Source organism: Ammospiza nelsoni, chromosome 13 (assembly GCF_027579445.1).
Source record: "Ammospiza nelsoni isolate bAmmNel1 chromosome 13, bAmmNel1.pri, whole genome shotgun sequence".
NCBI lineage: Eukaryota > Metazoa > Chordata > Aves > Passeriformes > Passerellidae > Ammospiza > Ammospiza nelsoni.
The window spans coordinates 15,591,702-15,605,518 of record NC_080645.1 but is presented as its reverse complement, the minus strand read 5'-3'; the positions used below and the strand labels follow the sequence as shown (position 1 = coordinate 15,605,518).

Here is a 13,817-nt window from a genome sequence, read left to right as displayed (position 1 = left end):
TATGCAATAGCACTGAAAGGCTCCATTCAGGGCTGGACACTTGTTCTTTGTAAACAAAGATCATCCCTGCCTTACAGCCTGAACTGCTTGGAAATGATAAGCCAATTTTAAATTAAAACATAGCTTTGATTATCTTAAAAGTGATAGGAGATAAGGCAAAGGCGGGGCGGACCCTAATTATCCATCACAGGATTTAACATAAACTCATGCAGAGTTGTGCTGAATTTAGTGCATCTGGTGTTGGGGAAAAAACACATCACCCTGCCATTAAGTAGTTGTGATGGGTGTTGTGTGTGTGTTCCAGCTGGGAAATGTCTTATTTCATCAGATGAGGGATTTTTACCTATTTTCTCTCCCTTGTGGCCGTTGCCATACTGGGATGTTGATTTAATTTTCTGGTTTTATTCTTTTAAACTCTGTTATAGCATTATAGGGTTTCTGTATGTTGTTGATACATGGGTTTGTGAGGTTTATTTGTTTGGGTTTTTTCCTTAACTCCTGAAAGTTGCCAGGTACAAAAGAATTTCTGTAAGTGGTTCAGCTGTGGGAACTAGGAGAATTGTTATTTAATCCCCTCTTTGTCCCTTTCTGACAGACCAGCATAGGGAATCAGATTGTTTTGCAGGTCTGTGAGTGTGTTAAGCCTTTTTTTGTGGGCAATTGTGATTGATGTTTATCAGCAGTGTGATGCAGCACTGCTACAAGTGTTAAGTTGGCCTTGATGCAATTCTCAGAATAGTTTTGAATCAATTGCTTTGAGCCAAATTAATGTTTGGGGGGGTGTGTCTCTGTCTCCCCTCAGACACAGGCGCCTGGCTTTGCTGAAGCAAGTGAGTATCAGAGAGAACTGCTGCACACTTTGCTGTGATGAGATAGCAGACACAGAACTCAGGCCATGTGGACACAGGTAAAAGCTTAAACCCAAATCCAAAGAAATATGAAATGTGTGTGTGATGCTCAGCTTGGATGAGGCCATATGCAGTCCCCGCTCATCTTGATTGACTCCCCAGGATAAAGGAAATAACCTTCCTTCCTTTTAAGGATGTTATGTGTAGAGGTTAAACACAGTATTCCCACTATGCCATTCATCCTACACCTGAGCAGATGGAACCCCTGGTTGTGTATTTGGGGAAGTACAGAGGCTACATCTGTGTGCTGCCCTGGGCTACTGAGTCTTATTTCCCTGATGTCAAAGGCTTTACTGATAAGTAAATACTTGATACTGGTGCTGTGAAATCCAGATCATGTGAGGAGAGCAGAAAATTCATAATACATTGCACACTCATTAAATGTTCAAGAAATGGATTGTCTCAAGTCACAAATTCCTCTAAAAGCTAAAAATGAGCCAGCAGTATGAGTTATACCATAATAGCGCTTTCCTACCTTTAAGCAGCCTGCTGGGAAATGAATCCAGTTAAGTCCAATTCCTTAGAGTTCTGGAGCACTCATGGAAGGAGTCTTGCCATGTGTCTAGATGCTAGAAAGTTAAGACATGTGCCTGGATTGGAGAATTTGCTGCAGGGCACTGGAGCTGCTCTCCAGACCAGAGTGAGTGCAAGGATTAATGAGCTCAGGGAAATGGAATCCTGAGCAGCTGCAGGAGCAGCTGCAGGTCTGGGAGATGCTGAGCAGCAGGAGCTCCTCTCAAAGCCTGTAAATGGATCCACCACACCTGACTTGCAATGCCACCACACTGAGGGGCTTGACTGTGCCTCTGGCAGGCTGACTAAACTGCTTAGTGTTATTTTGTTGTTGTTGGTTAGTTTTTCATACTGTAAAAGCAGGCTTTAACTGGTTTTTCTTCTCCTTCAGTGACCTGTGCATGGAGTGTGCCTTGCAGTTGGAGACCTGCCCTTTGTGTCGACAGGAAATACAAACCCGAGTCAGACAGATCTCTCACATTTCATGACACACGTGGAGAAACACCACAGACTTGTTTTTAAAGAACTCCAACCAATACTGAAAGGGGAAAGCATCTCTAACCAATCCTTATGCACATAGAACCATAGCCACGGCCAGATTTCATGCTAACCTGTAATCTGTTTATGTTAAAACTGAAATCTTTAATAAGCTCTTCCCAGCTGCCAGCACTGGGAGCTGGATTCAGCAGTCAGGAGCTCTGGCTATTGGTTCCTCTGAGCAAGAGCAGAGGGAGTTGTCTCTTCTTCCCCTTTTCCTTCTCGCCTGTCGCAAGTGCTGAAAAAATTTGCACTGGAAGTACACATACAATGCATTTTAGAAAAGAGGAGAAAATAAGTATTTCCTAAAACAGGGCCGTGCTGTCTTGTGCTCGAAAGTCTCTATTTTTGGCAGAAGTGAGTGCTAAAAAGAGAATGCCAATGTTTTCCTGTTTAATGTAGCCTCCTGCTGGTCAGAGACTCTGTATTTTCAGATATTAAACTGCTCAAAGACTGAATCTGTACACAGACTGATTGAAAAGACAGTGTGGAGACTGTAGAGAAACTCACAGGTTTTAATAACTTGGTGATTCCAAAGAATGTTATGATTTGTTTTTAAATGTTAAAAGATCAGTGGTATTTTCAAGTACATAATGTTTCTGATACTTTTAACTTCGGTACCCACATTTTTTTGTGAGGTTATAATTTTCAGGAGGTATTCTTAACTAATTATAATGCTGGACTGGAATTAATTTGATATTCTGGTATTTTTTAAGGTATCATCGAACATCTTTTTTAATCAGTATTGTTTTTGAAAGTTAGCTCAATTTTTCCAAAGTGAATATATCTTAAAATATTAGAGGAGAGTTCTTGACCCATTTATTTAAAACAAGGTTATTTGGATAGCAATTTCAGTCTTATTCTTAACTCCTTAAAAATGCACCTTGCTTGCCACTTGTCAGTCCTGCTCTGAGCAGGTTTGGGGCCACACTTCCTATTTTTGGTAGGGATCATACAGTGGGAATCTCTGCTCCACTTTAATTACACATTTGTGACGTTTGTATGTTAAGGATGCACTTCAGTAGGCAGCTCTTGACTTTTACTAGGTTTCTACAAGGAATCAGGGTTCACAGCTGGTGTCAGTGAAGTAGCACAAAAATAGGTGGGGTTCTGCTTATTTTGCACCAACTGAGGATATGACTCGGTCTCTTCCAAGTCTTGCACCGGTTGATTTTTTAAAAGTATCTGTATAGTAGAACTTTGCTAATTCACACACAATTTACACCAAAACCATCCCACTTCTTGGCAGTGATTCAGCAGCAGAGGCTGTTGTAGTGAATTCTCATGGTGTGATGTAGCTAATTTTTAAAATCATTTATTATCTTTATTGTTCTATGAAGTACTAACAAAGCAGAGCCTGCTGAGCACTCTGGCTTCCTACAGACCTCAGCAGGAGCTGAGAGCTCTGCACACAGGTCCCAGAACCGAGCTCTCCAGCAACTCCTTTCACCTTCTGCCTTTGCTGACTCAAGGGTGCTGAACTTCATCCAGAGATGTGTGAATTAGGAAAGTTCTGTCCATCGTTTTCATGCTGACTTTTGTCCAAATGTAGACTGAATCCAGCAGCAGAGTGCTGGTTAGTGTTTTTGCTAAAATGTGGATTCTCTTCCACCTTGGATGCCTGGTCTGATTTAAGTCAGGCTGGCAAATCTGTGCCACAGGGATCTCATTTCCTTGCTGAGTGTACTTTACAATGTTTTGCTGTATCCATGTTTTGTTGGGGCCGAGTCCCTTCCAGCTCAGTGAGCAAACATGAGCTCCATCACTGCCACAAGGGTGTTAAAAATTCAGAATCACTTTGACATGAAGTTCTAAGCGCTTCCAAATGCAATGATGACTTTTTATCCCTAAGGTACAAAGTTACAAATATTTTAGGGAAGAGGTGGGACAGAACCATTTTGAACTCTGCCTTAATAGAGTCTAGTAATTTCAGGGCTTTGGTTTCCCTGGCCAGGATTAACTGAGGTAAAATTTTCAGAAGTGCCTAGGACTCCTAATTTGTATCAACTGCTGTATGAGATTAAGGTCTTCAGGCCCAAGTCCACAATGGCTTCTGGGCATCTGCTGTCCCTTGGAACGCAGGTGACCTTAGAGCCTCGCTGCCTTTGTGGACATGGGACTAAGTGCCTGTATTACGGAAAAGATGTGAATGCTTTGGAAAATTTTGCCCCAGACCGTCTTCCATGCAGCTGGTGCTGGGCAGAGGGAGCCAGCGGTGGCGGAGGAGGGAGCTGTGTTGCAGAGAACTGTCCTGTTCATTTCACAAAGGGAAAGGCTGTACCCTGGGCCCGGCTGTGCCGCCATGCAGGCCGGGGCCATGGCTGTCAGGCCGGGTGCGGGGTCAGCCCCGCTCCCTGCACCCCCGGAGCTTTGGGGACAGGGACGGGAGCTGCCCCACTCCACAGGCCCCCACAGGGGGAAACGAATTGTAGCAAAGTTGTCCATTCAACAATAAAAACATCCTGAAGGCTGTTTGTTGTTCTTTAATTCCTTTTCGACTGAGGTGCATCTATGCCCTCGGGTGGGACATTGGTGCCGGGGGGGGGGGTCATCGTACTGTTCGCTGAGCTGCAGCAGCTGCGGCTGTCCCCAACCCTCTGAGGGGAAGCCCACTCTACCGCTGCCATTAACAAGCAAATACTTGTAATACAGCAAATAACGCTGCCTCCTGTCTCCCCCTCAGGGCCCGGCCCGGCGCAGGACGCGCTCCCCAACCCGCCATGACGGCGGCACCGCCTTCCCGCGCAGCCCCCGTCGCGCTCTGATTGGGCGAGCGGGCCGGGGGCGGGCCCCGAGGGCCGGAGCCGCGCTGTGATTGGCTGCGGGCGGGGCGGAAGAGCGCGTTCCCCAGGAGACGGCCCGAGGGGAGGGGGCTGCGCGCCGGCCTGAGGGCGGTGGGTGCGGGCGGGGGCGCGGGGCACGGGGCCGGCGCCCCGGGAACGGCGGGATGGCACCGCCTTGTGCAGACAGGGACGGTGATGGCCCGCTGCCCCGGGTCCCTTTGAGGGGCGGGAGGGAGTGTGGCGGGCTGGCTGCCTGGGGAGGGACACGGCTGGAGGGCTGTACCCGCCCTCGCCGGGACTGAGGATGGGGAGGCGAGGGACGCGCTCGGCTCCCGCCGGGCTCGCGGGGATGGCCCAGGGCTGCTCTGAGGGCCGGCGGTGCGGGAAGCCTGGCGGGAGCAGCGGGGTCCCATCGCCAGCGGCCCCGGGGACCCGTGTGCCCTGACCCCGGTGTGCCCTGTGCCCGCGGTGCCCTGACCCGGTGTGCCCCGTTCCCGGTGTGCCCTGACCCCGGTGTGCCCCGTTCCCGGTGTGCCCTGTCCCCAGCGCCCACTCACAGCCACGGGCCGAGTGTCCAGCCAGGACACAGCCCCCGGGATCTCTGTCCAAAGCTGCTCTGGGACACACTAGAGCATGGTGGCACTCTTATCTTATCTGGCTTTATTTCTATAACGGTCAGTCAGAGATGTTTCGGGAGAAAAGATGGAGAGGTGACCCAAAACCCTTTTATAGGATCTGGTTATATTTTGAGCCTGTTCTCTGAATAGGCAGAGAAAGTTTCTAGATTATTTAGGTTATTACAAAAAAAAGCAATCATTTTGGAAGAATGTGATGTTGGAATTCCTGTGTTTAAGAATTAAAATTCATCTCCCAATTTGCTCTTCAGGAAATATATGGCAGTTCAGCAATTGATGTGTATTAACACTAAGTCATGTTATTCCTTAGCACTTGGGTCAAAAAGAAGAAATAACCACTAACAGCTGAAACATACATCTCCACTCTGGCTAGGCAGGAGCAATGGAGACTTCTGATGGAGAAAGTTTGGGTGTAGCCACGTGAGTATGCTGCATTCTCATGTGTTAGATTTCAATAAGCTAATTGCTGATTAAGATATCTTGATAGGAATATAATTGCAGGAATGAATTTACACCACGCTGTTTAGCAGAGTCTGCCTCTTAGGAGAAGAAAGGTGCAGAATGCAAAGCTGCAAGAGGGAATAACATCAGTACAGAGTTTAGGTGAAATCAAACTAAATATCACTGCGGTCAGTGTAGCTGTGCTGAGGGATCAGAGCAAGCCTTGTAAAGGCTGGAAATTGCTTATTCTGGTGTTCATTTTAAATCCAGAATTTATTTTCAGAGTGTTTGTTGTCTTATGTCACTGATCCTGAGAGAGAGGAGACTCTTCCTCTGCTTGAGTGTTCTCCTCCTAAAACTGAGCCCATCCACAGGTGACCTCAGCCAAATTTCACCCTGGCAGGTGCTAAGCTGCTGCTTCACCCCACAAGTGTCTGCCGTACTCTTCTCCCAGAAGTTGTGGCAGAAGGGGCTGTGTGACTGTGTCATGCATGGATTTAACTCTTTCAGCCCCAGACTCTGTGGCAGAAGGGGCTGTGTGTCTGTGCCTCTGTCATGCATGGATTTAACTCTTTCAGCCCCAGACTCTGACCGGTGCCAGGGCTGCCTCAGCAGCACAGTGTGCTGGCCCAGTCTGGGTACTGTGACGGGGAATAAAACCCCAGAGTTGGTGAGCTCGTGTCTCTGTAGGTGTGTGGATGCCCGTGTGTTGTATAAAGAGATGGAATTAGGTTCTTTGATTCTGTTACTTGCACAGACTTCAACCAGGGTTTAAATTAACACTTTCTCTGTTGCTGTTAGGATAAGCTGTAGAAGTCGCAGTAGCATTTATTTGGAGGGGTAAAAGAGTGTAAATTATCGCTGGCAGAGCCCTGAGCCCGGCTGAGCTGCCGCCCTGTGCCGCCCTCTCGCGGGCTGTGCCCGGCCCCGGCTCCGCTCCCCTCCCCGGAGCAGCAATGCTGCTGCCCGGATGTCCTCGCTGAGCAGAAGCCGGTGTAAATTAAAGATCCCTTAATTTTTCCTGATCAGAGCGAGCCTGATTATAGTTAAGCTGTCGGCTCAACTGCTGTTGGATTAATTTCACTGGAGTATTCTCTAATGGCAGAGTAACTTTAATGAGCTTTTTAAAACTCAGTTGGAAGGGCTATCCTACTCTGTTTACTGATGAGAAAGAGACATTCAATTGAATTTAAATGCTGCTTTCACTGATCTAAGAGATTTTTTTTCTTAAAGACAAATATCCCTGTTTCTTTGAGACTTCTTTTCCTCACATGTGAGAAAAGTTTGTCTTTCATCCCTTGGAGGGAATAGGAAGAGTTCATCTCCCACTAAAGAGCTGTGAATGCCAAAGACATCCTGTGGATTATTTACTGTGTCTGAACAAGTTGCACAATCATAGATCCAGACTCCTGATGCTGGCACCAAAGATTTCTTCCCTGGATTAATTCAGATCCATAATGGTGTTTAATATTTGCTCATGGTGGAATAACTTTAGGAGATTATCCCATTTATTCGGATCATATAAGGATGTTTCTTGCATAAGAAAAATATTGAAGTTTCTTCAGTTATGTACTAGTTGTGTATACGTTCTTGTTCCACAAGACCAAATATTTCGAAATATTCTCTAGCGTGTCTACAGTTCTGTGATCACCATGTGCAGGAATGAGAAGTGAAACTGGTAGCAGCTGGGATTTGTGGGTTGGAAAAGGTTTAATTTGCTGTTCTAATTACACTCTACATTCTTTTGCACCAGAACTAGAATTACCTTGACAGTAATGCCAGTAAAACAACATTTATTCTTTCTTGCAATTAGGCACCTTACGGGGAGGAAATAGAGTAGAGGCCTGATGAGAATCTCCATGGAGCAATCTTCTCATCAGTGCCAGGGATTGCTTTGTAGGTTGAAACTGGGAAGTTTTTCAGTTATCTTGCAATTACTGGGTTTGTTTGTTTATTTGTACTTAGGCTTTTGTTAACACTTTTTAATTTTAACTTTAATTTTCTGCTGGGGTTAAAATATATATATTTTCTTTTGCTTTCAGCTCCACCACTTCTGATGAGTTTGATGCAGTTGTTGGCTATCTGGAGGACATCATAATGGGTAAGGTTTGCAAGTAGGTACAGACAACAGCAGAGCTGTTAAACATGTTGCCAGCTGCTCTTCTGTAAATTAGCCAACACACAGAGCCCCTGCCTGCTTCATGGAGGCTTTCTTTCCTTTCCTACCTGGTAGTGTCATAAAAATATACACAAAATTCTTCTGTGTGCTTGTGACTCTCGAAAATTATTCTCCACATCACTGCAGCACATTGCTTCTTAGAGAAACAGTAAAGATGCTTGTGCATCTCAGAGAAATCAAAACTTTCTGGGATTTTTATGGAAGAGAGTGAGAGGCAGCCTTCCCTTCCCCAGCTCTGCCCAGGCTTCTCCTGACATCTCTGCCAGGATGTTCTGAGAAGCTGCCATGGTTTGTCTGGGCAGTTTTCTGCAGTGCCCTGCTGCTGCTGCAGGGAGCCTTTTGCACTCTGATATAAAGTTGGTTCTGTTGAGGGTTGGTTCTATTCCAGGACTGAAAGCTGCAAGAATGGGGAGCCCTATTTCTGTGTATCCAGCCCTAAAGCACAAAGATGGTCACAGAATCACAGAATGGTTTGGGTTGGAAGGACCTTAAAGATCACTCACCCTCCCTGCCATGGGCAGGGACACCTTCCACTGGAGCAGGCTGCTCACAGTCCCATCCAGCCTGGCCTTAGGCAGTAAAAGATGCTCAGTTCTCAGGGATGTGGCTTTAATGAGAACTCAGTGTGTGCAGAGAAGGGTTTTACAAGGTGCCAAGGCAGAATTCATGCTGATCAGCCATCAGCTGCTTTATAGGAGCAGCACATGATTTCTTTGGTCACATCCTTCCCAGAGAGATGCAGATTCTGGAGCCTCAGTTGCCTGGTGATGCAGTTAAATCTGGAGAAATGCTAACTAAATTAATTTGGAACATTTCAGAGTTTGGAAAGCTGTGCCTGGTGTCCTTTACCAGTGTTCATAAGTAAACTTTTTATTTATACCTGTTTTGTGGAATTCCATGGTAACCTACTGTGTTTATTTTTACTCTTCTTTTCTTCCACAACTGGAAAAAATTATTTGGCAATTGAAAATTTAATCTGGGAATTTCACTAATATTTTTAAATTCAAAGACAAAAACATAGAGTTCTTGTAGAAAAGAGGTATTCACTTATTAAAAATACAGATGTTTTGCTGACTTTAGAGCCAGAGCAAAAAGAGGTTGAGAATAACTAACTATTAATAAATGTAGAGCAGCAGGACTGTTTTGGTAATATTTCACCATCAGCCTCTGTTCTCTCACAGATGGGTCAGAAGTGGTGCTTTGGCAGCAGCTGTGGGGCTGATGTGATGAACTCTGCACGTGTGCAGGGCTCTGTGCTTGCAGCAGGGAAGCAGAGGACCAGTGAATGTGGGGTTTGTGTTACAGAAAGAATGACTAAACTCCTCACTCTGTGCTGCTTTTCTGTCATGGCCCAGATGATGATTTCCAGTTAATACAGAGGAATTTTTTGGAGAAGCACTACCAGGAGTTTGATGACTCAGAAGAAAACAAGCTCATCTATACCGACATTTTTAATGAATATGTAAGATACCTTTTCCTATTTTCCTTTTTTTTTTTTTTTTTTAATATAGTTCTCCCTTTATAAAATACTGGGCTTAAATGGAGCAGATCCCAACAAGTTCCTGTTTCCTTCAGAAGCACAGCCATGATCTGTGAGCAAAAAGGTTTTTTCTGAAGCTTTAGGGTCCTTTCTCATTGTTTTACACAAAATTTTCTAGAATTACAAGAGTTTGGTTTCTGTTCAGCTTTTGCATTGGGTCATTTTAGCTTAACCAGCTTCCTGAAGAGTTGTTTTTGAAAGATCACTGGTTTTCCCCTTGAATAAGAAAATCAAGTGTAATTGGGAAAATTTTGTGAATTTTTGTGAGTTTTCTCTTTTTGTTTTTTTTTTTTTTTTTGGAAGTAGTGTAGCTCCCTTGCATAGAAATTTAGCCAATTGCTGTAGTAAATGTGTTTAGCATGTGTGCAAGCAAAGTTTCTTATTTTCCACTTGTTTTATTTCTTGTATTGGATAATTCAGTCACATTCTTCATACAAAGCATAATCAAGAAACTAGACCAGTCTGCTCTTCAGTACCATTAAATGAGCTGGAAAAATATTTGTTTCTAGATACAAATATTTGTTACTAGATACAGATAGTCAGTGTTTGTTCTCCCCAAGATCCCCAGCAAAAGATGTGCAGCTCTGTGCCTCAGGGCTGGTGTGAGAGCAGAACCAGCAGCACCCCCTGAGGAATCTGCAGTAAGGATCATGCAGAGTGTCAGGAAGGTGTCAGTGCAAGGATGCTGTTTGAAATCTGCCTCTGAAATTGTTGTGATCTTACTGGGGTGGTTTGTCTGGGTTTTTTTCAGATCTCCTTAGTAGAGAAATACATTGAAGAGAAGTTGCTCGATCGGATTCGTGGGTTTGATATGGTTGCTTTCACAGTGTCATTGCAGTAAGTCTCTGCTTTGCTTTGGTTGAGGAGTGGCTTGTGTGCCTCTCAGTTCTTTTTATCTAGATTAAAAAAGCCTAGGTTTTTGGCTCTTCTCACTCTAGATAATGGTTCCACTTTAAGTTAAAATAGAAGTGTTCATGCTGGCTGTGACTGACCACTTTTCTTGCCTTCAGCATGTCCTGCAACTGTAAATTTCTGAGTTATCCTGCTGAAATATATTGATTGGGTTTGAAGGGGTAGGAAGAAAAGTCAGACTGAGAGCACTGGAGGATTTTTGTATTTCTTGTCACTTTGAAGCCAGACCCTTAAAAGATTGTGTCTTAACTCTTCCAGGCACCTCAGTAGCCTTGTGGTGTTTCAGTCATGTGGTTGAATTCCTTTATTGCAGTTTTCATATGGAGCATCCAGAGAGGAGTTTGGTTTGTGTTCAGCTTTTGCATTGGGTCATTTTAGCTTAACCAGCTTCCTGAAGAGCTTGTTTTTGAAAGATCACTGGTTTTCCCCTTAAATAAGAAAATCAAGTGTAATTGGGAGCTGAGTATCTTAAAATATTTGAATCTGGTTAATTTTTAATGTTTCTTAAATAAACAGGTCAGGTTTTCAAGGACTGATATGATACTCATAGGTCTTGGATTTAGATAAATTTAACAATGGAGTTGGATTGGAAATACTGCCTGGTGATATTTGACTGCAGTTTTGCTATATGATAACCTGCAATAATATTCTTGTTTAAATACTGATATCATTCTACTTGTCCTTTTTGACCTTGTACCATTTTAAAAATAACAAATTTTCCTCACACAATTTTCTCATTCCCAACTTCTTTTTCTCTGTAGACAACACAAAGATGAAATGCCAGGTGATATATTTGATCTGCTTCTCACATTTACAGACTTTCTGGCTTTCAAAGAAATGTTCTTGGAATACAGAGCTGTGAGTATTTCACATTGTTTATTTTCATTGGCACAGTAGCTGTTGGTTTTGTGTAGCTCCACCCGAGAGTGCCAAAGGAAAAGTTTCTGCAGTAGGTCACAGTATTTAATCAAAGGCTGTAACAGAGTCAAAAGAAAAAATAATTCAATGAGCAGCTTTTTAAACTCAAACTGCACATTTAATGATTATAGAAAACATTAATAAAGCTGGCATGTGGAGCAGCTCTTCCTGCTTTTGTGAACTTCCTGCATTTGTGAATATTGTTTTCCAAATGAACAGAAGGGAACACTTTTTCACTGTGACAGTCTCTGAGTTTGTGGAGTCTCCATCCTTGGAGATATTCTAGAGTTGTCTGGACACAGTCCTGAGTGACCATGCTTGAGTGTGGGGTTTGGCCCAGATCACCTCCAGAGATCCCTCTCCACCTTGGCCATTGTGACTCTATAGTATCTTCTTTTATTTTTCATTCCTAGTCTATTCAAAATTCGCTTTTTAAGCCTCTTTCATTTGTTTTCTCCTCCTCTCTGTGCCAGCTGGAGAAATAAACAAAAGTGCTGAGATTTTTGGATGAGGTTTTTCCTAGCAAAATAAAAATCAGTGCTCTCCAGTGTTGGACAAGGAGCAGAAGAGTCACAGTTGTGGTTGTGCCTCTGCCTCTTCCACATCCCTGTGAATTTTGTGGAGATGGGGACAGGCTGAAGAGAGTCAATCTGTGTATCAGCATCAGGAGGAATTTCAGCTGGGATTTGCAGACTGGGGTCTCTGAGAGGCAAATGACAGGAGCCAGATTTCAGTAATCCCTGAGCCCCACAGCATTCCCAGCCAGGGCTGAGCAAAGCTCTGCTCTGACATGGGCAGGGTGACAGGAATCCCTCACCCCAGGGATTGCTGACAATCTTCTTGGGTTCACATTCAATCCCAGATGCTTCATTAACATGTAATTTTATATTGGTTTGATGCAGCAGAAAATGTATTGCCAGCTTCATTTTTTGAAATGCTTATTCCAAACCATCATGGAATCACAGATTTCTCTTTTTTTCCCCATCTTTCTAGGAAAAAGAAGGTCGAAGTCTGGATTTAAGCAGTGCGTTAGTGGTGACTTCATTAAACCATTAAACAAATCATTCTGAAGGGAGTTCTGTTGTATTTTAAGCGAGGTCTATTCAAATTTCAGAGGGGAAAGGCAGCGATTCCCAGGAGGGGCCGGGGCAGAGGGGCGGGGACTCGGCTGGGAGGGAGGAGGGTGTTCGGTGGGGCCGGGCCGGGACTGTGGGTCCCTTTCCAGGGGGTGAAATCAAAGCTTGCTGGAATTTTTATACCCTTGCCCAAATGGATGGAAGAGACTGTGAGAGGCAGCCTTCCTTTCCCCAGCTCTACCCACACTTCTCCAGGATCTTCTTAGAAGCTGCCATGGTTTGTCTGGGCAATTTTCTGCAGTGCCCAGCTGCTGCTGCAGGGAGCCTTTTGCACTCTGATATAAAGTGCCTGAGCTGCAGTTCGAGCTCCTTGTTCTTTGTCCTGTCTCTGCTGAACACAGAGAACAGTTTATTCCTTCTGTTCCTGCAGCACCATTGCTTAACTGGAAATCACCCAGTTCCAACCCCCCTTCCACTGGAGCAGGTTGCTCACAATCCCATCCAGCCTGGCCTTAGGCAGTAAAAGATGCTCAGTTCTCAGGGATGTGGCTTTAATTGACAAGTCAGTGTGTGCAGAGAAGGTTTTTACAAGGTACCAAGGCAGAATTCAGCTCCTTTGTAGGAACAGCACATCATTTCTTTGGTCACATCCTTCCCAGAGAGATGCAGATTCTGGAGCCTCAGTTGCCTGGTGATGCAGTTGAATCTGGAGAAATGCTAACTAAATTAATTTGGAATGTGTCAGAGTTTGGAAGGCTGAGACCCGTGTCCTTTATCAGTGTTTGTAAGTAAATTTTCTGTCTGGATTTTGGAATTCAATAGTGACCTCCCATGTTAATTTCTATTAATTTTATTGATTTTATTTTCTTACTGTTCTGTTTTATATATATATGTCTATACATTCATAACTGGAAATTTGACCCTTGATTTACTTACTGACAGCCAAATAAAGGCAGATGTGTCATGGGTCAATGCCATGTGTCCAGTTCCTTTTCAGTTCTCACCTTCCATCAATGCAGTTCCCTTTCCTGATCCTCTGCAGACAACCTGGTAAAATTTTTCCCTTGCAGGGCATGCAGTAAGATTTGCAGTGTAGCTCACCATGCACCAGCTTTGCAACTCACTGAATCTCCTTTTAGTACCTTGTACAAGGAGGGTGTGAAAGGAAAAGCTGCTCTGCCTGGCTGGGCATCACTTCTCAAACAGCCAAAAGGTGAATTTGTGGTCTGCAGCACGGGGGAGCAGTGTGGTTCTTCCCTCTCCTGAGGCACTGATCCTGCCTGTGTTCCCAGAGCTTCTGCAGACTTGATTGTAATTTCTGAGAATGACCTGCAGCTAATGGGCAAAATTGACTTGCTGGCTAATTAGGTGAACT

At 44.4% G+C, this 13,817-nt stretch overlaps 2 protein-coding genes across 2 annotated transcripts in view; both read left to right on the top strand.

The window, feature by feature from the left end:
* RSPRY1 (ring finger and SPRY domain containing 1) overlaps positions 1 to 4,430 on the top strand; it is a 36,781-nt gene extending 32,351 nt beyond the window's left edge. The window contains exons 15-16 of the mRNA XM_059481692.1: positions 803 to 907; positions 1,813 to 4,430. Coding sequence (XP_059337675.1) covers positions 803 to 907; positions 1,813 to 1,909 — 202 coding nt within the window. The 3' untranslated portion in view covers positions 1,910 to 4,430. The remainder of the gene's footprint in view (positions 1 to 802; positions 908 to 1,812) is intronic.
* A 366-nt stretch (positions 4,431 to 4,796) lies between these two features.
* On the top strand, positions 4,797 to 12,430 carry ARL2BP (ADP ribosylation factor like GTPase 2 binding protein). Its single transcript, XM_059481628.1, has 7 exons — positions 4,797 to 4,852; positions 5,687 to 5,796; positions 7,860 to 7,918; positions 9,352 to 9,458; positions 10,288 to 10,373; positions 11,210 to 11,306; positions 12,360 to 12,430. Exons 2-7 carry the CDS (start codon positions 5,759 to 5,761, stop codon positions 12,420 to 12,422), a joined length of 450 nt encoding a protein of 149 aa, XP_059337611.1. The 5' UTR covers positions 4,797 to 4,852; positions 5,687 to 5,758; the 3' UTR covers positions 12,423 to 12,430.
* The last annotated feature ends 1,387 nt before the right edge of the window (positions 12,431 to 13,817 follow it).